The sequence below is a fragment of the Hydractinia symbiolongicarpus genome, chromosome 7 (assembly GCF_029227915.1).
Source record: "Hydractinia symbiolongicarpus strain clone_291-10 chromosome 7, HSymV2.1, whole genome shotgun sequence".
NCBI lineage: Eukaryota > Metazoa > Cnidaria > Hydrozoa > Anthoathecata > Hydractiniidae > Hydractinia > Hydractinia symbiolongicarpus.
In genome coordinates this window covers 17,249,165-17,273,106 of record NC_079881.1, presented here as the reverse complement: position 1 = coordinate 17,273,106, position 23,942 = coordinate 17,249,165, and the positions used below count along the sequence as shown (strand labels likewise).

At 33.0% G+C, this 23,942-nt stretch overlaps 2 protein-coding genes across 2 annotated transcripts; both read right to left on the bottom strand.

The window, feature by feature from the left end:
* Positions 1-4,185: 4,185 nt before the first annotated feature.
* LOC130648765 (zinc transporter ZIP11-like) lies at positions 4,186-11,579 on the bottom strand. Its single transcript, XM_057454854.1, has 9 exons — positions 11,176-11,579; positions 10,884-10,922; positions 9,907-10,074; positions 9,179-9,584; positions 7,861-7,930; positions 7,176-7,274; positions 6,023-6,086; positions 4,971-5,065; positions 4,186-4,562 (listed from the first exon to the last, which is right to left on the bottom strand). The coding sequence occupies exons 1-9, from the start codon at positions 11,293-11,295 to the stop codon at positions 4,484-4,486; spliced, it is 1,140 nt and encodes a 379-aa protein (XP_057310837.1). The 5' UTR covers positions 11,296-11,579; the 3' UTR covers positions 4,186-4,483.
* A 2,065-nt stretch (positions 11,580-13,644) lies between these two features.
* Positions 13,645-18,747, bottom strand: LOC130648766 (uncharacterized). The gene is made up of 2 exons (XM_057454855.1): positions 17,517-18,747; positions 13,645-14,883 (listed from the first exon to the last, which is right to left on the bottom strand). Exons 1-2 carry the CDS (start codon positions 17,595-17,597, stop codon positions 14,257-14,259), a joined length of 708 nt encoding a protein of 235 aa, XP_057310838.1. The 5' UTR covers positions 17,598-18,747; the 3' UTR covers positions 13,645-14,256.
* Positions 18,748-23,942: the final 5,195 nt, after the last annotated feature.

The following is a 23,942-nucleotide window of genomic DNA, read 5'->3' as shown; positions in this document are numbered from 1 at the left end:
AGACAGTGATATTTCAAGTAAGTTTTGCAATATTCACTGTTATGTTGGTGACAACTCCATTTGCCCTCGATGAAATATCTAACGATATACCCATTTTTCAGCTTTTTTAGGATTTCACCTGAACAAATGGAACATCTTTGTCACTTGTTGCTCTTTGATAGTAAAAAAACAAGAATTTTTGATAAGTAATTCCTGCTGCCCAGATATTAACGCTTACGTTACGTTTTTTGGCATCTGGGGACTCGCAAATGTTCTTGACTTATCATTTCCGAATGGGACAGAAGACTGTTAGCCGCATTATAAGTGAAGCATGTGAAACATTGTATTGTGTACTTTTCAAAATGTATCTTAATGCCCCTAAAAACCAAAAGCAATGGAAAAATATATCCGAAGATTTTGAAGAGTTGTGTCAATTTCCTCACGTTTTCGGTGCTATCAATGGGGAGCACATACGTATACGCACATACGCTCCAAATACAAGCGAAACGTTACTTCACAGCTACAAAGATATTTCAGTCTCCAGTTACTGGCACTTTGTGATGCGAAATACAATTTTACATTCGTGGATGTTGGACAATATGGATCCAATAATGATTGCTCCGTTCTTATTAACTCCAATGTCGCTTATGCCATTGAAAACGATTTGCTTTGCCTAGAGCTGATAAAATTGAAGAAATCCAAGAAGAAATACCACATTTTTTACTTGGAAATGAGATATCCCCGCTTAACACTTGGTTGATGAAGCTATCTTCTGGAGACGTTGGAGAGGTTGAGCAAATCTACAATTCAACACTCTAGAGCACGCCTTTCTATCGAAAATGTATTTGGTATCCTTGCCTCACGTTGGAGAATATTTCAAAGGTCCATGATAGGGAATATAAGGAATATTCAATGTTGGGTATTGTCATGTTTATGCCTGCACAATTACTTGCGTCAGAAAATTCACTCTACTAAATAAAGTTTGGTGAACAGAAATCGATCAAAATGAAACAGAACGTCTTAGAGTCATTAGATGAGCTCTGAGGGCGGCTCTCAAACCTCGAGACTCGTCAACTGAGAGCGGTGCGATAGAAATGCAAAAAAATTGCATTCCTATCGCTTACCAAAATAGACCCAAGTTCTGAAAATAGAAACAAAAAAGCGAGAGAACTAATTCCGTGTCCACTATAGCAAGTTATAAAATTTTAGCGATGGAACAAAGCGATATTTACGATGATGACATTATATTGCATGCTAACTCGACCAACAATTTGAAACTTTATTCAAAATACTAACATAGCTGTGCTATAAAGAAGAAACACTGATTTCTTCTTTACAGTGTTTAAAAAACACCTACTATATAGCTGAGGATTCTCAAGGTATAACGAATTAAAGGCCAGCCTATGCAAAAATGTTACTCAACATGAAATTACCTTTCCAACGATGCATAATATGTTGAAAAATTAAATTTTTAACCAAAACATTCATCCGCGATTATGGATTTTGTCCAATTTTGAAATTTGCCAGCACAATTTTATATCTGCCTGGTTCCCGAATTTTTTTTGTTCGTAGTATGTACGATGACGATGTGCTGATTACAAATGAGTTGGCTATCACCCGTGAAAATAAACTTTTAAATCGTCATAGTAATGCCGTTCTAGTACTAACAACTTTTTCAATATTTTTCTTACCTTTCAACGTATAACGTCTATGGTAATTAACATATGTATGCACACTTCTAACATACTTTATCGAAGCAAGATCATGCTAAAGTCCCAACCCCGTATCCCCCTAATCATATTTACAGTGCACAAATTTTTTGTTCTAATGCCCCTAACGGAATATCGCCTAAATTATATTCTCCTTCTCCCTTTAACTGTTATCTCCCGTCACCAGCCAACAAGTCTTTTTTGAAGGCTTCTTTTCGAAGAAAGCTCATTTGAATAGGCGCTTATATAATATTTTCCGCCAAAGAGGGTGGTAATTCGAGCAGGGGGGGCACATCAATAGCGATAGATGCATAGGCGACATAAAGGCATCCGCACCATGTCATTTCGGATATAAAATCAGCAATGAACCTGTCCAAATTACCTTGGTTTGAACAGGTTTCACATCTTAAGAATTAACTGCCCTAGCTAGCTATAGTTAACAAAGTTATAACAAAGTGAGAAAACTGTCTTGTTATTTTTATATACTATTCGGCGGCCCGTGAAAAAATCCACGGGTTGACCTGTGCTTTTTGTACAGCAATGCGTGCGTCTCACTACTTGGGGTACCATTTTGCGTGACAAACAGACAGACGTATACAGGTATTATAATGTACACTAGTGTTGCGACTGTAACATATTTTTCAAAAATATCTTTCCCGCAACGATAGTTGAAAAGAAAACAGAGTTTACAAACCGTCGTTACTCCATTATAGCAAAAACAATCGGTCAATATTATTTTATTTTGCGGAATAAGATTTTGTAAAAGTTAAAAAACTAATCGTGACACTGGCTGAGCGCTCAATAGAGTTTAACGGCGTTGCACGGGCACATAGGCATAATACCCTTTTGAAAGAAACTTTCTTGTAGACTCTGTTTAAATAAAAGCACAAGAAACAGTCCATTGCTAACACAGGGCTGAGCGATTAGTCCAGTTTAACAGTGTTACACATCCGTACAGACGTGATTACCGAGGAAGTTTAAGAATTAATTGTCACGGTGCGCTGATCCCTCAGTAAAGGTAAACCACGTCGCACATCCGCATAGGCGTAACAGCCTTTCTAAAAAATTGGGCTAAGCACTTACTACAGTTAAACAGAGTTGAACAGGCGTACAGGCGTAATACTTTTTTAGCTAGAGATACACATAAGGAGCTAGCTAAATAGCTGTTGGTTATGATAAGAAGCTTTAATACCATACAGAATAGTAATAAATAAGGCTCTAGCTAGCTAGCTAGTCTTTAAAATCTTCGTTCCTAGCCGAAAATCCTGAAACTTGTGCGTTTAAGATCTGTACGTGGCTAAGAAACGTGACAATATATTTATCTTAACATTAAAAACAAACAGAAAACAACTATTACAAAAATACAAAGCTTCCAGAAAATAAAAAGGTCAAACAGACCTACTCACCTCACACTGAACATACATGACCACTTTTAAAATCACTATGTCCTTCGTCCAACTGTGAAAATCTTGGATTGTTTTTTAAGCGAAAATCTTGGATCGTTTTTAAAGAATCAGGCGTTGTGATGGGTATACTATGTCCGAGCGGTCAAAACAAAGTCAATAAAAGTATATCGCGCTTGGTATTTTGTGCGTATTTTTAAAATTTCGTCTTTCACAGGCATGCAGACAGACAGACAGACAGAAATTTCTGCGACATTTAAATTTCGCGATTTTTTAAATCCGACCACGAAACCTCGAAGATTTTCTGGGTAAAATTATACGGGATAAATTGTTTACTTCCAAAATTTCTTGAAATTACTCAATAGTGTTTAAAGTCAAAACATCATCAAAAATATTTATTTAATGACTTTTTAATGTCAAATTCTCAAGTAGCACCATTGTAAGTTAAGTTGCATTACTTTATGGCAAGAAATTTTCGCGGCATGAAATTAAAATGTCGACCAATGAAAAATTGGAAGAGAGACCCGTCCCGTTTTAGGATTTTGTGGCCGAGAAAAATTTGGACTGTAGCAAAGCGCACTAATCATAATGGATTAGTTTTTCTTTACAAATAAGATAAATGAATAAAAAATTTGCTTTTTCCATCTCATTTTCCTCGGTTCTTTTTATAAAGACGTTTATAAATTGAAAATTGTTTATAAAAAAGTGGAAGAAGAAGTTATGTTCGTCAGACATATATATTAACCTAACGAAACTAGATTTGATTTTCAAACATGATAAATTCAAATAAATTCCTTATTTTTATAAAATCCTTTCCAATTATACCCAAAACGTCAAAATTTGGATATCAGTGCCACATCATTTTCACTGTAGCACATTTGTCGCCGCGTATTTTTTATACGCTAAGGTTTTTGCGGAAAATGCGCGAAAATTAGTACGAAGGTAGCAAATTTGATCAAAACATCTACAGTCTCCGGAGGAGGGTGAAAATTAGTACGAAGAAGGTAGCAAATTTGATCAAAACATTTATAGTCTCCAGGGAAGTCCTCGGAGGAGGGTGTATGCACAAAACAAGTATAATAAGGTACAACGCATTATCCATTGAATGGATCTTTTACCTGCACCATCTTGAATTATTACAACAGAATAATTATATAGCTCGGATATACTCGGTTACTGTTTGTCGTTGAAACTCAGTTAAATGTCGATGTTCCTCGGGTTAATACTTGTCGTTGATATTTGGGTAAATACTTGTCGCTCATCTTCGGGTAAATCATTGTCGTTGATACTGGGTTAATGCCCGTAATAAATTAAATACGCATTGACGATTCTAATTTTAAACAAAGAGAAAACTAAAAAAATAATATCTTCTAAAACACGCTAAGATTTACGTCAGCCGAGTCCAACATCTAAACTCATCATGATGACGAAACCAAGCATGCAGCCCCATGATGCAATGCGACCATTCCCACTAAAATAAAAAAAAACAAATAAAAAAAACGTCACACAAAGGGCAAGTCCATTTCGTCCACGTAATTTGATAAACACACTGTTACTGTACTATAGTTTTTGAGTTAGCTGCCTGTAACTCGAAACTCCAAGGGACCGAAGAAAATAGTTTGAATGAACGAATGCTCGAGTTAAACAAAGCTCCCGTAAAGTCGAATTTAGTAAAAAATGAGCTTATAGTTCGAGTTAACGAAATGGATCGAGTTAACGAATGTTGGACTTATCTGGAGTTTTTTTAAAGAAAGTATTAACAAAAGTTCAAGGGACCCAATAAAATTGTTACAGACATTAGTATCGGCCATTAAAAATAGCTTTTCTTGGTCCCGTGGCAATCCTGTTATGGTAAAAGAAGTTTACATAGAAAACATACCACATGTTAGCTTCTGGTATTATATCGTCAACTACAACATAAATCATCGCACCAGCTGCAAAAGCTAATGCGTATGGAAGAAGAGGTTCAGCTACCTGGAAATAAAAATAAATAAAAATGTCACATCGTCATTAGAACAAAGTCGACTAAAGGTGTCCAATAAACTGGTTTACAACAAAACGATAGTAAAATCATTTACAAACTGCTAACTTCAGATATAAATAAATATTGGCGGTATTCAAAAATTAAGATCGTCGTGATGTTAAGGAACAAAGTCATGTAATAACGAAATAATCGTTTTTTCGCTAAATTAAATCCACCCAAAATCTGCTAGGAAGAGCTTAACCACAAAATTAAATTCACGCGGTATCAAATATTTTGGTCCACCGGTAAATAATATATAAACTGTTAAATAATATATATATATATATATATATATATATATATATATATATCAGTAAATAATATATATACCAGTATATAATATATATATGCCGGTAAATAATATATATGCCGGTAAATAATATATATACCGGTTAATAATATATATACCGGTAAATAATATATAGACCGGTAAATAATATATATATACCGGTAAATAATATATATACCGGTAAATAATATATATACCAGTAAATAATATATATACCAGTAAATAAGATATATACCGGTAAATAATATATATACCGGTAAATAATATATATACCGGTAATTAATATATATACCGGTAAATAATATATATACCATTAAATAATATATATACCAGTAAATAATATATATACCGGTAAATAATATATATATACTAGTAAATATATCAGAAAGAAAAAATTAATTTGCAGTTCAAAAATAAAAATTTTAGCGAGATTAAATTTTCGCAAAAATCGCAAAATTAATTTCCACGGAAATTTATTTATTTATTATTACATTTATTAGAGTGTAATATAATTAACTCTTTTTTGTAAAATTACAGAAATCTGTCGTTTTTATTGGAGGAAGAGCACATAATCTTGCATAGCAGAATATAAAATAATAAAAACACACATATGACTTACAATCACCACAAGTGCGCCCAGCACACCAAAAATGGGCTCCACCATACCGCTTAATTGGCCGTACCTAGGAAATAAAAGAAGAATAAAAGAGTTTCAAATTAACAGAAACAAAATTAGAGGAAAAGAAATGAGAGCCTAACGTTATCGTGTAGTTAAGGATCGCTGGGGAATAAGAGAAACATAACAATAAAAGGTGTTTAGCACTTTATTCTTAAATACCTGCATCTCAGCAGTATCATCGCAGGGTGGCCACTTAGTTTTAAAAGTATAATTTTGGTAGTTTTTAAAAAGTGGTCTGGTTTCACAAAAAGAAATTCGTCAACAGTTTTTATAATCTGATTACTATGAAAATCTAATCTAAACAGATTTAAAAGAAAAAGATCTAAAAAAAAAAAATTTCTAGTAGATTCTCATTTTTGTTCTAGGAATTTTTTGCAGGCGTATATTCCATTACCAAAGGTTTTAAGACGCAGTGACCACCCTGCATCAACTATTTAAAACAACACAGATATCTTGGAAAAATTTATATAATTAATTTTAGCCTAGACAATATTTTAAATGACAACTCCAGATCCAGATTAATTGATGTCATTCAACTTCTTTATTATATGACCTATACGCTTAAATGTTTTTCTCTTGTTGTTATGGTCTTTTCATTTTGACAATCACTGGACGCATTGCAACTTTAGGCGAGTGACAAACACATAGGTGAACAACAAGATATCGGGTGGCGGAAAAATTCACTGAAATTTGTACACATATCGCATTTGATATTTAGTATTATTTGATATTTAGTGCTTACAAAGTCATGGCAACACCAATGAATGCGGACAACCAGGCTAATACAAGCACACGCCAAGCTAATATAAGAAGACGGCTAGGCTAATACAAGGAGAGGGCAATGTGTTTCCCGATGTTAATCACGGTGAAATCTATAAGGTGAAAATAATGACTGTTTTAGTCATTATTTTCACCTTATAAACAAACTAAACCATTACCAGGTGAATCAAACTGCTAGTAAAACCGGAACACCTTACTTTTACGACCACACTTAGCGAGATTGAACCCGGGACTTCTGATTGTCGAACACAATGCGACTCTACCACTAAGCGAACAGTGCTTGCACAATAAAGTAAAAAAAATAGGCACCCACCAAAAACTCTTTAAAGGTGAATAACCAGCTGCACATAAAGGAACACTGACTGCCATTCCCTCTGGAAAGTTCTGAATACCAATACCTATAGCTAGACTCCTAAATGTAACATAGAGCAATAGGAACTCTTCTTTTTTGCAGATATTGGTTAGATGAAAAAATTGGTTGGCATAAAAACACTGTACACATTCTCGTGAAAAACTACAAATTTTTCTGAACTGGATTTAAAAAATTATTAAGCAACTTCAGTTGTGAACAAGCAACACAAAAAAATATTCAATCAAGTTTTCTATTAAAATTATTAGATTCGTGAAATATATATTTCTATGCCACTCTGTTTCAAAAACCTAATTAAGCCCATCGATCTAAATTAAGTGCAAGGTTGGCTAAAAAAACTGAAATCCAAGTTCTAAGTTTCAGGCAAAATCCAAAAAGCAGAAGTCAATCAGACTCAGAAACGTATTATTTTATTTTGTTCAACTATTTAACGTTTAACACAGGATAGGCATGGTTAGAGATACACATGTGAAAACTACGAACCACATAAGCTCCAAACGAAACTGTGGACCTACAGTTTTTTTATTGGTGTATTTTGTGAAAATTATTTTACTACTTATTACATAAAGGTGACGAATGGCTTTAAACGATTGTATTAATGGAATGTTTCCAAATAATTCGCACCCACCTGGCTGATTCGAATGTGGCTTTGGGAGTCGAACCAATAGCACCGAATGATACACCAACAGCCAACCCCTCTAAAGAAAGAAAGTGTAAAGGTGAAACCAGTAAATGACAGGTATGACAAATAAAAAATGCAATTATGGAATTTGCATCAAGTTTCAAAACAAGTTTTTAGGTGCATATCTGGGTAAAAAACACACCAGTTTGATCAAGATCCAATCAGGTTAAGAAAATGCAGTGAAGTATGCTACCGAAAAATCATTTAACACTGCACATTGCATTCAGTATAAGAAAGAAACATTGGATATCACAATTTTTAAATACATAATCTTAGTCAAGAGTTAGTTCTGATGTATTCCTTAGAACAGAATCAGACGACTGTTTTTATCATTCTTATATTCCTTTACACATGATAAAGACTTCATGTGTTTTTGGTCCTATTACCAGTAAAGAACTATATGGAATCTATGTTACGATGGCCCCTATGGCTCACTTCTCTTTTTAATCAAAACACTTCTCTTCTTAGTCAAAAACTTCTCTTTATTCCTCTGAAATCGTCTCTTCCGTTCGAAACACTTCTTTTCCAAAGTGAGAAACACTTCTCTTCCATGAACTCAAAAAATTCCCAATACTGGTTCGGAATATTGATTAAACTGGCTTTTGATAACTCATGTTTTGGAAGAAATGACCAACCACCCTCATCCCAAGGTTTTTTGCATTTTTGATATAAAGGGAGACGGCGAAAATCCCTTGAGACGAGGGTGAATAAATGTCGTGTCGTGAATAAATCCGTTTAAGGCATCCGCTTATCTTTTTTTAATGCACACTTTATTTACAAGAATACCAAAATTTTAAACAGACTGGTCATTATTCTTATTTCCTTATTGTTCTAAATAAAATACAAATTGTTTTAATCTAAAATCTCAGCCAGATATTCTTATAAAGTACATTCATTATAAAGAAAAAGCATGTAGTTTTCTTGGTGGACATTACCATGATTTTGAGGACTCTGGGCAGCCACTTTTTTGCAGTTTATTGTGTCGTGATCAATAGAATTACCTACTCTGCTACTGATCTCTGAATTGATTTTTTGATATGATTTTAATCATGCAAATGCACCGGGACCTGCCACAATATAAAGCTGTTGGTAAATGTTAGCAAAATAGACTTCTTGCGAAAAGTGAAAAAATATATAGACCATGGGTGTAAAATTGCAGACCAGATTTTAAATTTAGTTGTGAAGAGAAAGTTTCCACCAACATTCCACGACTAAAATACCAATAAAAAGAAAACCTGTGACAAAATAGTTCACTTTTACCTACCTGGTATATTATGAACAGTAATAGCGATGATTAATAGCAACATCCTTTTCCAACTTTTATACTTCTCTGATGCAGCTTTTGAAGCTATTTCTTTCTCTTTATTTGCATCAATTTGATATTCTAGAACTACTTTCCCTGTATCGTTCATCTTCTTGCGATGTCTTACTTTTAATTCGACAGAATCAGCAACTAAAATGTTTTTCTCAACATCTTTAGTAGAGGAATCATCACGGTCTGTATTCTCATCTGGACGGTCTGCGTTAGTTAACAACTCATTTGACAAGTTTGATGCAGTTGCTTCATCTAACACATCATCCGCAGTGGCTGTGGATTCAGACATAACTGTTTTCTTCTGATGACTTGTGGTATGCAGCATTGCCAAAGAGAGTGCAGGATCTTTGCCTGCCTGAGAATATAAGGTAAATTCTATTAGGCCTATAGCACATGGCTTCTGTTACACTTCTAAATTCAATGATCACACTGTCCTTCCTGCTTGACACACAAAACACTTGTATGATAAAATATATATTTAACGTGTTATCAGTAAAACAAAACGACTTAATTTTGACGTCCCATACATATATTAATTTAGGGAGAAGCAAACTTTTATATAATATATAACTACGCTTTTAACAATCAACCATCTGAGTACCCAACAATCCAGATTTCCTAAATTAAGTTTTCCAGATTTTTTGAATTTTACAAATATTTACAAACAAGGAACTTACAAACCGAGGTATGCATTTGTCTGATGCAAGGACAAACAAACCACCGAATGCAAAACCAATAGCAGCAGGGACAAAGGCATACTGTCCATCATCACCATATATGCCTGATTCAGTTGCTTTTTCTATAGCAGGTGCTAATAATGACCAATACGAAGCAGCAGTCATTACCTACAGGACAAAGGTTCGAAATTGATTCTCTGGACAAAGAACTTTTTGCAATTTTGCAATTTTCAGCCCAGACTCCTAACATTTGGCCTGCATAAATTTTGAGAAAGCTGGATTGTGAAAGTTTGTTTCTTCAAAATAAGAAAGTTGATTCTAGTCGTTTTTTCCAATCCAAATTTCTTTTTGTGGGATTAACTTTTTTACGTTATAACACTTTCATCCTTAATGTCCATGGTTTGGTGCAGTAAAATTTTACTTAGATTCAAAATCATACAGTTTTTCGAAGCCGAAACGAGCAAACAGGTGTCATTTTCGCAAAAACATTTATGTTAATCAATTCACAATTATAATATCTATGCATTAATAATGTTTATATGTGCATTCCTTGACAGGTCTAAATATACTGATGACAAAAAATGTCAAAATTTGCTATTGCCTAAATATGACATCATAATTTATGCAACATAATTAAATCTGAAGTTCTTTACTTATGAATATTTGAGAACGAATAAGCCTTTGAAAAAATTTAACAAGACTTGTTAGCCAACTTTTTAAGCTCTATAATACAAGTCCAACATCATTTTATACCTCAGGTTCCCTTTCACACATTCTCGAAAAAAACAAATAACACCTGCCTCAACTCTTGCGAAAATTAGCTGAAATGATTACATTGTGGGCTGAAGAGTTTAAAGGGAAACCTCAAACTCTTACAACCATCATAGTGGCTTCTACTTGAAACCATAGTTATGTATCTGGAAACTAGTAGGTGGTTATTTAGTATTAAAAAATGTAAAATTTGCTACAAGACTTACCCCAGCAGCAAATCCTAAACTACCATCCAATACTTTTCGCTAAGAAACAAACAAAAAAAAGATTTCCTTAAATGTAATCTTTGTTAATTGTCATTATTAAAATATGATAAACCCATATACAAATATTATTTTACCAGTAAAGTTTTGTATAATTATGATTAGAAAATATAATTGACATTTTCAACTAAGTATTACAAAGGATTGAATAACCATTATCAATTTACATTCATATTATAACAAGCATTTCAGTTTTAAAATAATAGTTTATCTAATAATTACATAAACTACCCACCTTTCCATTAAAGCGTCCAGAACTAAAGATAAATACAGTCGCTGATCCAGCTGCTGTCAATCCCCATGTTAACAATGTACCAAGAAAAGCTTGTAGGATTTTATTTTCACCCTCTATCATTTTAATATTTGTATTTCTATAAATTTAATTCTTAATTTACAAGTAAAAAAGCTGACACAAATAAAAACAAGTTATTGTATTTAAAGTCCCAAGAGAAACAAACTGGTTTAGTGCGGTGTATGGCAAATCATAAAATAGACTGGACATACCCATGACATGTCTTTAATAATAGCCATATTTTGTCTGTCAGTTTGTGTGCAAGAAAAGTCGTGTTACAGGGCGAACCCGTGGATTTATGCACAAGCCACAGACTAGTCTCTTTAATAATAGCTGTATTCCGTCTGTCTGTTTGTGCGCAAGAAACACGAAATAGGTTGGGTGAACCCATGGATTTATCCACAGGTTACTGACTAGTATGTACTATAATGCTTGTCATAAACTTGTAAACCAAGATGATAGTAACGGCAAAATTCCTGTGGTAACTTGCAGAGTGGACGTAAGGTAACATTTAATTTATTTGATAAGTAAATCACATAAATTACAACAGTAAATTAAAAACAAATAACGAAGCTGCTCCATCCAGAAACGATGTAAACAAAATGGATTAAAAAGGCTATAAGTCAGTGTTGACAAAAAACCATATACTACTGTTAAATAATACAATCTTTATGTACAGTATCAGAATTGTTCAATCAAGGAAAAGCAGCCTTAAATTTTTTCAGGCAATTGCTTTCCTTGTGCATTTGTTATTGTTACATTTCAGTTATATTTTAAGCCTCAAAGGACTGTTAGTATCAAATAGAAAAAACTTTTTTAATCTGAACGGAACAACTAAATTATCCAGGCATATACAACCTTTGTTTATCTTACAACAAACTATAAAACTACTAACAAAAAAATACAAATCAAATTTCAAAACAGTCATATGACTAGGACTTTTAGAGAAAAACGTGTTTGAATTATAGTTCACGAAGCACAACTAAATACAATCTAAGAAATTAAAATAAAATTTTGTAAGTTTTCACTCTCTGAACTTTTGTTAACAAATGTATGTGTTATTATTAAAAGAAGCGAAACTTCTTTTTGTGCAAACAAATCAATTACAGCTAACAGTAAAGCAGTTTTTAAAATAGCTCTATAAGATGATGTTTTGCATTGCGAAACAAAAACCTTGAAGATAGAGTTTGTATATATATCTGAAGATCGTTTTCGCTGCTGTTTGATGGTAGGTAAATGATCAGCTAGTGGTAAAATATACACAATTAGACGAATACACTTTATAATTTAATTGTTTGAGGTCCATTCTATGAAAAAAGGTTGCAACTTTACACATTCATAATCAAAAAGCACGAGAATCAATCATTTTAAAGATATTTTATTATCTTTAGGTGCTGAATCATTATTTGCAGTAAAATTACTTTTATTTTGCCTACAAATTATCTAAATAACTAAAAATCATTTCATCAAAAATATATACCAGTTTTTGCTACATTAAAAGAAGATATAATATCCTAAAAAAAATTAATTTAGTTAAAAAATAGAAGACAATACAACGTTAGGTTTTTATTCTAAAATTTAAACTATGTGTGTTAGGTATTAAATTTCTAAATGTGATATAACTTTCATTATTTGTTTGTTTCTTTTTAGGTTCAAGATTCATGGTACTTTTCTAAAATGCAATAACTAAATGATTTGTCTTTTAATTTTTGAAAATAAAAGGATACAGTAACCCCTTTAGACCAAATCGCTAGATAATTTTTCTGTCGGAAAAAATGTCCTCAAAAAGGAATACATTCTCTACAGGTTGATAAATCAGATTTAGTATAAGGAATTTCTAAAAGGAGAAACAAATTCTAAATAAAAAACAACAACAAAAAACTTGAGGGTTTTTTTTTTTTTTATTCGATAACTTTTTTTTATTCAATAACTTTCCCTTCTCCAAAAAAAATTTTTTTTCACTAAAAGCACAAAGTCAAAGGGCTACTTTTCAGATCTCTGTTGCATTTTTCCACTTTTTCAAACAAAAAAAAGCTTTGAATTCGAATGATGCAATTTTAAACCAATGTATAGTAGAGTTTTTCACATCACCTAAAGGTCATTTCTAGCATTAGAAATAACAGTAGGTACAAGTATCAGTACCACAACATTGTTTATTGCATCATTGAGTGACAAAATAGAGGAAAGTTATCAAGCCTTTATGATAAAGATTAGGTATCAAATATTTAAGTAAAAAAATGTTTGAAAATATGGATTAAAGGGGTAATTTTATCTTTAAGAATTTATAATACAGAAATTACAGCATGCACCTTCTAGATTTTTATCGAAAATATTTACGTCAAGCAAACAAAACAAAATTGTATTTAGGAGAAAAATATTGTGTTTTTTCTAAAGCAAAAACATCATTAGTAGAATAAATTTAAAAACTAAAATTCCATGCAGCAAAATTCAAATAAAAACAAATCAAACAATACACATGTTAAACAGATCACTATCAAGGTGTTACAACACAACATGCACTGGGAAGTTAATTTATATGTCCAAAGGTTGATTCATAAAATAATTTTGGAAATAAGAAGGTGAATATCAGTAGCTTCTATTTTTAGAGCTAAAGATTTTTCAAATTGCTTGAAGAATATACTGAAATATTCTTCTAAATTAGTATAACTGACAGAGAAGTCAACCTAGATCAACTACTGAAAATACCGTTTTGCAACACTTACAAAATGTCGTAAATGTACAATAAGAACCTTTTGTTACAAAACTATGTATTAATTAAAAATGTAAAGAGGTAATCATAACATCTGCTGATGGAAGTTTTAACAATGAAATTTTGAAACCTACCGCTAAAATAAATAAAAAACAAAATGCAAACGTACGTAAATAACATGCAGCAATAAAACGTAAGAAAATAAATAAAATAAAAATAAGTACTATTTCTCATGGCTCCCACGCTACCTGTTATGGCTCCCAAGCAACCAGTTAGGTTCTTAGGCTACATGTTAGCTGGATCCATGCTCCCTGTTATGTTAGAACAATCCTGCTGTCATCACCATGCATTGGAAAATCGTCCTGATCATCCATAATAGGCCTTTCATCAACGGCTTCATCCATCTGTACTTCTGAGAAGTCAGTGGTGGGATCTTCTGGATAATACGACATATTTATATCATCCAAACCACGTTCCACAACAACGGTCATAAATTTGAAATATGATAAAATAACATAGCCAAATATTATTTCCAGAAAACCAAAAATACCAAAAAATGCCATTTCTACATACAACTTCAATGCAATTGATATACCAAATGAAACTATGTCAAGAAAAGCCATAACAAAACCCCAAACACCAGCTACGAAAACAATAACGCGCAACTCATATTTACGTAATATTGCAACAAACAACAAAAAGGATGAAATAAACAAATCAATACACCCAACCACAATAACAGCAAATGCTGAATCATCATAAAGAGCTCCATGTTTGTCTTTTTTTGAGGTAATAAGTTTTGTGGTGTTGTGAAACTGCGTCACATTGTGAAGGACAGGCAAAAGAGATGTTGAGTTGCTCTGAATTTCTTTTTGTGTATGCCTGTGTACGTCAAGGTACACTCTCACAGCAAAGTCAATAATGTTATACAGACCAAATATCTACAAAACAGAAAAATAATCACTTAAAAGAAATGAAAATAAACTGATCTCCTTTATCCTATTATTATTAGCCATCTACAATTCTTTGTGTAAATTGTTTGATAAGGATACTATGTACAATTTTCTCGTAGAAAAAAGTTTTGCTGTGCTTGGAAAAAACAAGCATCACGCGTAATAAGAAACTTTATGGGAAACGCTTTTGTTTACTTTTTTGTATGTTTTTTTCTTGTTCTGTACTACTTTCTGAAAATCCATTTTTGCATTTCTTCATGTCAAATTGCCAAATTATCTACATCCAAAAAGTGGTAGACAAATATAAAAAAAGTTACTTCACTATCAGAAATCTAAGAAGACATATTGTTCAGTATTTTTTCAGCCTATAAGGAATTCTGTATATACCATACAATCATTGAAATATTTACAAAACTTAATTGGGACAGAAAACAGACAGAAAGAAATCCTTAGTTTGTTTAAAACAGAAAGTAAAATTTTATTAAGCATAGCTTAAGATAAAAAATAAACGCTGCTAAGCATACTGTAGCATGCTTCCAGTTTTGAGAATACTTTTAAAAAACATGTAAACACTTTTTAATTTATTAATATCTTTACATTTACTGAAACGAAGCTTCAAAGCAAATACTAAACAATCATTTCTTTGAAAATAATTTAACAACATTAACTAAAACTAACTATTTTAAACTACGTTGTAAGATACAAAACGAACTTAATGTTATATTAATTTTCACAATAAAACTGAAAAAGAAAATTTTTCCACAATTTTGTTATTTTGGGTCAAAATCTCGAATCTTAGGTTGGCAAAAAATTTTTGGCTCACTTGCACAAGTTTATTCCTAGTATAAGAAATGCTCACATAGGCTATTCAGTCTTTCTAATTATCTTCTCTGTAATTTTTTTTATGGGTTAAAAAAACAACTTTACATCATTTTCATCCAAGTCGAAACGGAAGTTTCTTCCTTTAAAGTAATCATTCAGTTAAAGCATTGAAATTAAGCTTGAAAACAAGAATTAAATATACACATTGACTCCATATGGTAAAGAATGCTGCATAAAATGGAACAAATTCTCAAATAAAATCTTTAACACTACATTAATAAATAAATCTCTTAATCAGATATCGGAGTTGGTGTCATTAAAAGTTTGTAGTATGATGCAAGGACAAAAACTGTGGTCATTGCACATAGCATGTTAACAAAAGGCTTGACATGTCCAACCCAATCATTCTCTTCAAATTGCCACTCCTCTTGAAATTTCACTGCAAGTGTGCCAGCAGAGGTCATAAAGTTAACCGCTTGTAGAGCAATTGCAGAGGAATAAAGTCTAAATATCTTCAACCTTAAAACTGTAGTAACCAAAACAACTGCCATGATAATGATGCTAACCAAACTAACTAATGTAAGGATTCTCTCTAAATTGCAACTAAACCTTCCCTCTGACTTGTTACAAAACATTATTCCTTCAAAAAGGTCTTCCTGTCGCGTAACTATGACTTCAGAAAGCATGGACACACTGAATACCTATAGATAAACAAAATTAAGAAAATTTAGTAGTGAAAAAAAAGAACTATTGTATAGAAAATGTCTGGAGGCAAATGTGAAAAAAGAATTATAAGAACTATGTAGAATATATAATTTTTTGATCACAAACATCAGTTTTAAATGATTGACATTGTACAATAAATCAATATCATCAATTTGAAATATCACTGTTAGCATCTTTTAAACCTAACGCTAAAATTAGATTTAACAATGACATGAAATTGTTTAGATTAGCATGGGACATCTAAAGGATCGTCTCAAAATGTTCGTATACGTATAATTCATATCGAAAACTTTGTATCAATTTATTAAATCTTTCGTACATTTTATTTTTAATACCAAATTTTTTCGTATCATCAAAATTACAAGTTCGTTTAAAGTTTGTATCATTTAAAATAAAGTTTGTATGTAGTTTGTATCATTTCAAAGATGTTTGTATAAAATTTGCTTATATGAAGTTCGTTTATTAGCTATAATTGGACTATTATCCATAGTCTTTATATTAAAATTTTTTCAACAACTATAAAGTTCGTTTCGAGCTTCGTTTATTTTACTCGTAGAAATCAATAATATCGCCGTAGATCGTTTTAAAAATCATAAAAACATGATCGTAGAAAGCAAAAAGATCCAAAAATTTTTGACTCAGACGTTTTACATCTAGGCATTGACGTGTCATGGTATAGTTAAATTTGATGTAAAAATTAATCTTAAATTAGCCTTATACAAGCTGTTAAACAAATTTATTGAATCAATGTCAGGGCTATTCAGGGTCATTTACTGAGTAATATATTCACTTTCAGGATTTTTAACTGTTTTTTTGAGGGCCTTGAAAGCACAAGTAAAAATAGTCTATCCAAATTGTTTTGGTAAAGTAGTCATTACAAAATGTTCAGGGTTTTTTGAAAAAAAAAATTTAAGGTTCTTAATTAGGAATCTTTTTTTAATTTTAGAGCTTTTAGTGTTTTTAGAGTCTGCTAGAGACCCTGTTATAAAAATGATGGCTCATCACATACTGAGATAAACACAAGCATAGACTCTTATTATATTAAATAAATCTAAGAAAACAAGCTGACATACCAAATCAACAATAGCTATGATGATCACACCAGTTCTTAATTCACAGCAACCAAAACATGTCCGCAAGAAACCAATCCGCATCCTGTTTATCACTACTCATGAAGAAAAACATTTTTACAAGAAAGCTTTAGAGGTTGTGTTTGCCAGAAATTCAAACAGAGCCAATAAAGCAGATAAGTTAATAACTAACTTTTTATTCAAATTACAGACTCCCTTTCACAGAAGCAGCCTATACTCAAGTTGACAAGAGAACGTCAATTGGATGTTTGTGGGTGGGTGAGTTCTGAAATTTGATTTGAATTTGAGAACTTTTTAAACTTTTTTGTTTTAATACATACTAATTCATGTTGCGTACAGGGATAATTTTAACATGTAAAAACAATATTATAATAATCTAATATTTTTAATATTGTACCCCAATTTTTGTATATTTTAGCGATTTGGACACATGGACGAGAAATTCTAAGATAAGAACACAGGCCAGGTAAGAGCTATCATGCATGCCTTTGTGTTAGTACTTCCAAAATCTTAGTAGTTGCATGCTATACATTGACATTGCGGACATGGAAGGGTATGTTGAGAAGGAACTGTTTTATTTTGCAACCAACATTTCTTGTGTAGCAACGCAGAACGCTGCCACTATAGATGATTTCATTGTGACGCGTGTTGTTATAATCCCCAGACCTCTTAAACAAATCAACAGCCAAAATAGTGCAGCCAGTAAGCCATGGACCATTTCAGACTTTATTGTAGGTAGCAACATATTCGGATTTCGAATTCCCTTGGCAGCGATTCAATATGGGCGAGTGAATGTTACCATAGCCCCGGGTTAACCCAAGCCATGTAAGTGAAAAAATCCTTTGATATTTGTGAGGCCAGCCATGTAAAATAAGCACATCTATCTATCTTTTGATCTTTAAATTAGAATATAGTTTGCATGTAGTTTAGATTCAGATCATTTATCAGTGAGAAGATGCTAGTAGCCACCAGTAGAAAAGTTTCCTCCTAAAAGGTCTGCATTTTTTTGTCTGTCAATTTGAAACTCATCTATAGAGTATTTTTAGATTTTATGCAATATTATTAAGTCAAAAAATAGCATTCAGAGGGAAGGGTAAGAACCTGTTTTTTCCTTATGAAAGTGAGATGTTTTCAGAAATACACCTTTACGATACTTCGGGAAAACTAACACTCCATCGCAGCTTATTTAGCAATCGGGGGAGGTAAAGAGTTTATTAATGAGAAAACAACTTTTCTTGCCACGTTTTGTTTTTAATGAAAAGTACACAGAAGTTGTATCTTATTATTATTAATGTTTCCTGAAAAATTTGATACGAAATTGATACGACGGAAGTTAAAAAACTGGAGAAAACACGCTTTCGTCTCTAACACAAACTCTCATAAAAACACGATTATATATACCTCCTTTTTTCCGATATTGTAAAACAAGGGAGAGCCGTAGGAAGGCATGTACAATTGAATTATCGTAAAGGTGTATTATCGTAAAGGTTTATTACCAAAGTCTATTACCAAAGACACCCAAGCTAATTCTCTTATAGCCCATAAGCAGCTAGGTATGAGGCATCATGCAATTATCAGTTCATGATGTTAGGAATTTTTTTATATACTCGTTTTGCATTTCTTTACACATCAATCAGTAATAAATGGACATAAATTATCAGGCTAGCTAGCTAGCTGACTAAATACCAGACCAAGCCAAATTCCGTTCGTACATTGTAGCTATGTGGATGCGTTGCCTGGTTGTTCATCATGAATTTTATGATGTGATATTGTTCCGTACATGGTCTGGCCTTCATACCAAGGCTTACACCGGGCGTATAAGATTTTCAACCTCGATTCCAGTGTTGACTATAGTCTATTGTCACAAGATTAACACCTATGTTCCCAATGTTTCGAAAAGCGCAAGATCATCAACAGAAGCAGGATCTTGCTGTCGTCCGAGACTGACAGTCAGAAAGAGAATAAAGACTCCGCAGTCAAGGCCTGTGACGGTTGATCGTTGATGGAAATATTAGAACGAAGTAAAAAACTCAGTGCGCAAAGGTCTCCTTGTAGTCTCCTTTTATCCTTGGTTTACAACAAGATAAGGTTTGTTTACACGCAAACAAACGCGGACATAACGAATCCGTTTAATCTTTGCTTAAACTCAACACTAGACATCCAAGGCGGCAAATTTATTTCACGGCGAGGTACGCTATGATTTCGAGCGTAAAGATGTTTTTACTTTAGGGTGTTGGCACCCGAAGCACGGGTAATTCTTGCTAAGCTGGGGTATCGAGGTTGCTCAACAAGGTCGTCTCCACCACATTTTACAGTGTCGCTCGCTGTGTAAGAAACAATCCTGGAAACGAAATTGTTCTTTACAAACTAAAAATTTGTTTTCGCAACTTGACTCAGCACTTATAGGCGCATTTTTTTTTTTTTTGGGGGGGGGGGGGGGGATATGAAAAAATTGCGATAATGGAGGAGGATTCACTGGTAAATCCGAAAACACTTTGACTAATCCAGCAAGCGCAATAAAGCAATCCCCTCATTATTCACATAAAACAGATTCTGTTATGTTGCCGTTCGAGGTTGCCGCCTGAACCAACGTCGCGAATACAAGATGTCTTAGTTGTTGTTTTTTTCTCTGGATTTTACCGAAATAATTAATTTACACGTAGGATCGCTTGATTGCAATGTCATTGCAGCTTTCGAATCTTAAAAAAGATACTTGATAGCCCGTCGTGTGTCGGACAGACAAACCTCTTGTGCCGTCGTCGTACTTTGGATATAATTTCCCTACTAAGGGCATGAATAATGAATAGGAAATAAATAAGTAAATGCATAATGATTTTTTAGCTATATTGTGAAAGCTACAATGTTTACAAAACATTCCACACGGCGCGAAATTTTAACACCAGGCTGGCTCTCTAATTTATTTGATGAATTACTACTTTGGCTCATGCTTGACCAGTACTTCTCTTGTTTCTTAGCAAGTTTATCTTGCAAATTGGTACTCCTACCCCTTTTCGCATCCATTTAAGCTGGATGGGCTGAACTGATAGTATTCAGTCCCAGAGGGTCCATTTTGGTCAACTTTTCTTCTTCTTGATTAGGTTATAAACTTAAAATATGTTTTAGCTTAGTAATGCAAAATTCCATTGCATGGCTGGAGCAGATTTTAAGCTAAAAGCATTCTAATGAACCTTACTTTTTATGAACCAATGGTATTTTTGATTGACGCTTGCGCTGTGTCTGCAAAAGAAGTACATGTCCGAAGTAGTATGCATGACTATACTGTCATTTTTATATTTACTGTTTATTTTTCAGGTCATCACAAGCAAATAGTCAAAAATATGCTTTGTTTTCAAATTAAAAAAAATCATTATCCAAGTGGCTTAAATAAAACTTTAAAATTCATTCAGAAAGTTCAGCTACACTTTAACAAAATTTTTACAGAAAAACAATTATACCACACGTGGGTTTCGTTTCAGGAAAAAAATCCTTTAACTTCGGAACTGAATGGTTTCCAATTGTTTTGTCAAATAAAGAAATTATCTACAATTAAATCCATGATAACATGTCTATTCTGCCTGTAAGTGCAGTTTTGCAGACTTGCTTCGTCCGTGCTCCGTCGACGTTCACCTCCGCATTAGTTAAAAACCGTATGGCTGGATTTCTTGGTATGACCTGGTTACCAATGACGAAGGGGGCAGGCAAAAGAGATTTATGTCTGTAGTTCTTTTAACTAAGTCATGAGTCAGTGAATTAGCTAGGATGGTCAGGTTGGCTATGAATAACCTGCTCGTGGATTAAAAGGACCAGGACTCTTCATTAATTTCTGAGACCTAAAAGTGTCTGACCAATACGGAAATCTATCGGACATTTTGTCTGACCAGTCTCCAAAAATTATTTCGAGGGTTGCCATCGCACGCTACAGAATGGATTTTATAGGTTCATTTTGAAAACTCAATATTTATTTTTCAGGCGTGAATTTAATCACACGCCTAAAACGATTTAGGTGTGTGCCAAGGCGTGCACGTGCGATCGCATACCTCTCCTGAAAAAGACTCCTGGCAGTTTAAGCTTTCTGAAGCTTAAAGTTATGGTTTTCTTGTAAGAGACTCATTAGACTTAAGCACCGTTAGACTTGTACACTGTTTTATTTTCAGAGATAATTAGAATGCCATTTTTTCGTAGAATTGTATATGCCATGCCATATTTTCAAATACTGCTTGTGCACGCTGTATCTGCAGAAATTAAAGTAGTATGACTAAAGAAAGGCATTACCTTGATCCTATTAAATCATGCCAAGATTGGAACCTGTTTTTTATAAAATTCTTGACAAAAAACTTACCTTAACACCACTGGAGTTTTACACAATTCTTAACAAACAGTGAGAATTACATTACTGTAAAAACTGACATAAGTTTTGGGTAAACTTTAAATTTTACTTACAGTACAGTCCAGATGTAAGCATACGCGTACGCTTAAGTTTTACACCTTTTTTCGGAGGCGGTAGTTGTTTGTCTTTTGTTCTTATTAATTATCTTGCGAGCTTGTCTTGTAAAAAACAGCTTATTATAAGAGGCCATTTCTTGAATAAAACTATGCCAGAGCTACAAAAAGCACCTGCTAAAAAAATTACGAGTGCTATGGTGTGCGAAAAATCGCACTCGTAAGCAAAATTTACTAGTGCGATGTGAATACTTGCATCTGTGATTCACACTTACCTATTTTTTGTTTACCGCATCGTTATGTTATTTAAGCTGTATAGAAATGAATTTTGTAGAACGTATTAACCACAAGTGCAAGGTTGAAGTGTTGGACGCGATGATGTGTTAGCAGATTCGCTATATGTTTTTGGCATTAAATATATTTCTAAACATTTTTGATTTCTCTTTCCCCTTTTAAAAAGATTTTTTAAACTTTATTCAACATGTTTTTTCTTTGGTATTACATCACGAAAACATTTGTCTGAAAGCTGTATTAAGGTACAGGACACCTAACCTCTCCCATGTTCTGGTTATATTTAACTTGCATGGGTGCGCACTCTTTTCGTAGTATTCTCTGTGACGATGAAGGTCGGACTGACTTGTGGCATGGTTCCAAATGGTGTTCCGTATTTTGTTCGAGTCTTAGTGTAATGCACCAGCCAAGCATAAGAGTGTCAGCATGAAGGAAAGGGGCCAACTTTAATGTTCTTTATACTTTTTAAACAAATCAATCACAAAGAAATGAATGTTATGTAATCAGCGTAATAGCTTTTTTCATCACTCTATAATACTTTAGAAAAAAAAATTCACGAGTGCGAAAAAAAGCACTTGTAAATCTTTTTACGAGTGTGCGGGCGAGTACGAGTGCTATTGCACTCGTCTCAAGGAATAGCCTGTTATAACTGCGTGTAACTATTGTTAAATAGTGTTAACATAACTATTCCCAATAGCATAATTGCAAAGTTATCAACTCTATCAATGTGACACAAAGAGCCATTGTTTAATAGTTTTATTAAATAAAAGTTTTGCATGGAAACTAAATAAACTAGCGAGAAGGCATTGTTGGTTGTGCGGGTTAAATAAAGCTTTTAAGCGATATAAATTATTATATTTTAACAAAGAGTGAAACTTTAATTTTGATAGAATTGTTTTTTTAGATTGCCTTTTAAAAATTTAAGAACCTAAAAAAGGTGATATAAATGTTTTTTTAGATTGCATTTTAAAAGTTTAAAAACGAAAAACCGCTATAGAAAAGCTTTTTTCAACCGTGTTTTAAAAGTTTAAAAACGAAAATCGGCGATAGAAATGTTTTTTAGATCGTATTTTAAAAGTTTAAAAACAAATAGCGGCGATAGAAATGTTTTTTAGATTGCATTTTAAAAGTTTAAAAACGAATAGCAGCAATATAAATGTTTTTTAGATCGCATTTTAAAAGTTTAAAATCGAAAAACCGCTATAGAAAAGCTTTTTTCAACCGTGTTTTAAAAGTTTAAAAATGAAAATCGGCGATAGAAATGTTTTTGCGAAGATGTGTCTCCTTCTCTTAAAACCTCCTTGCTTTGTTAGATAGTGTTTTAAGTATTTAAAATGTTATCAACTCTATCATTAATTGTCTTGGTTACTCAGTAAAAACACACTTATTAATCGAGAATATTGTATTATGGCACATTTTGGTATACAACATCATACGCATGGAACGCAATTTGTAAATTTGGGGAATGGATTGGGATGCCGGGTAAGAAAATAAATAAGTAAGGCAGGACAGATAACGCATGCTGCTAGTAATCATAACAAGGTAATCACACCAAAATGCTTGCCCAAGGCAAAGAGGGTAATTTCTCAAGAGTATGCACGTTTTGGTTGCCCCTCACAAGTTTATGTCCTCATGGATCATAATATTGTGAGCGGTTTCCAAGGCATGACCCAGATC

What these genes read in the sequence shown, in the direction of transcription:
- LOC130648765 (XM_057454854.1), bottom strand. Translation starts at nt 11,295, where the DNA reads ATGATAGAGGGTGAAAATAAAATCCTACAAGCTTTTCTTGGTACATTG. An exon ending in CTGGACGCTTTAATGGAAAG is followed by an intron (nt 10,923 to 11,175) that starts GTGGGTAGTTTA and finishes TTTGTTTCTTAG; the next exon opens with CGAAAAGTATTGGATGGTAG. An exon ending in TGGGCGCACTTGTGGTGATT is followed by an intron (nt 5,066 to 6,022) that starts GTAAGTCATATG and finishes TTTTATTTCCAG; the next exon opens with GTAGCTGAACCTCTTCTTCC.
- LOC130648766 (XM_057454855.1), bottom strand. Translation starts at nt 17,597, where the DNA reads ATGCGGATTGGTTTCTTGCGGACATGTTTTGGTTGCTGTGAATTAAGA. An exon ending in TCATAGCTATTGTTGATTTG is followed by an intron (nt 14,884 to 17,516) that starts GTATGTCAGCTT and finishes TCTGTTTTGTAG; the next exon opens with ATATTTGGTCTGTATAACAT.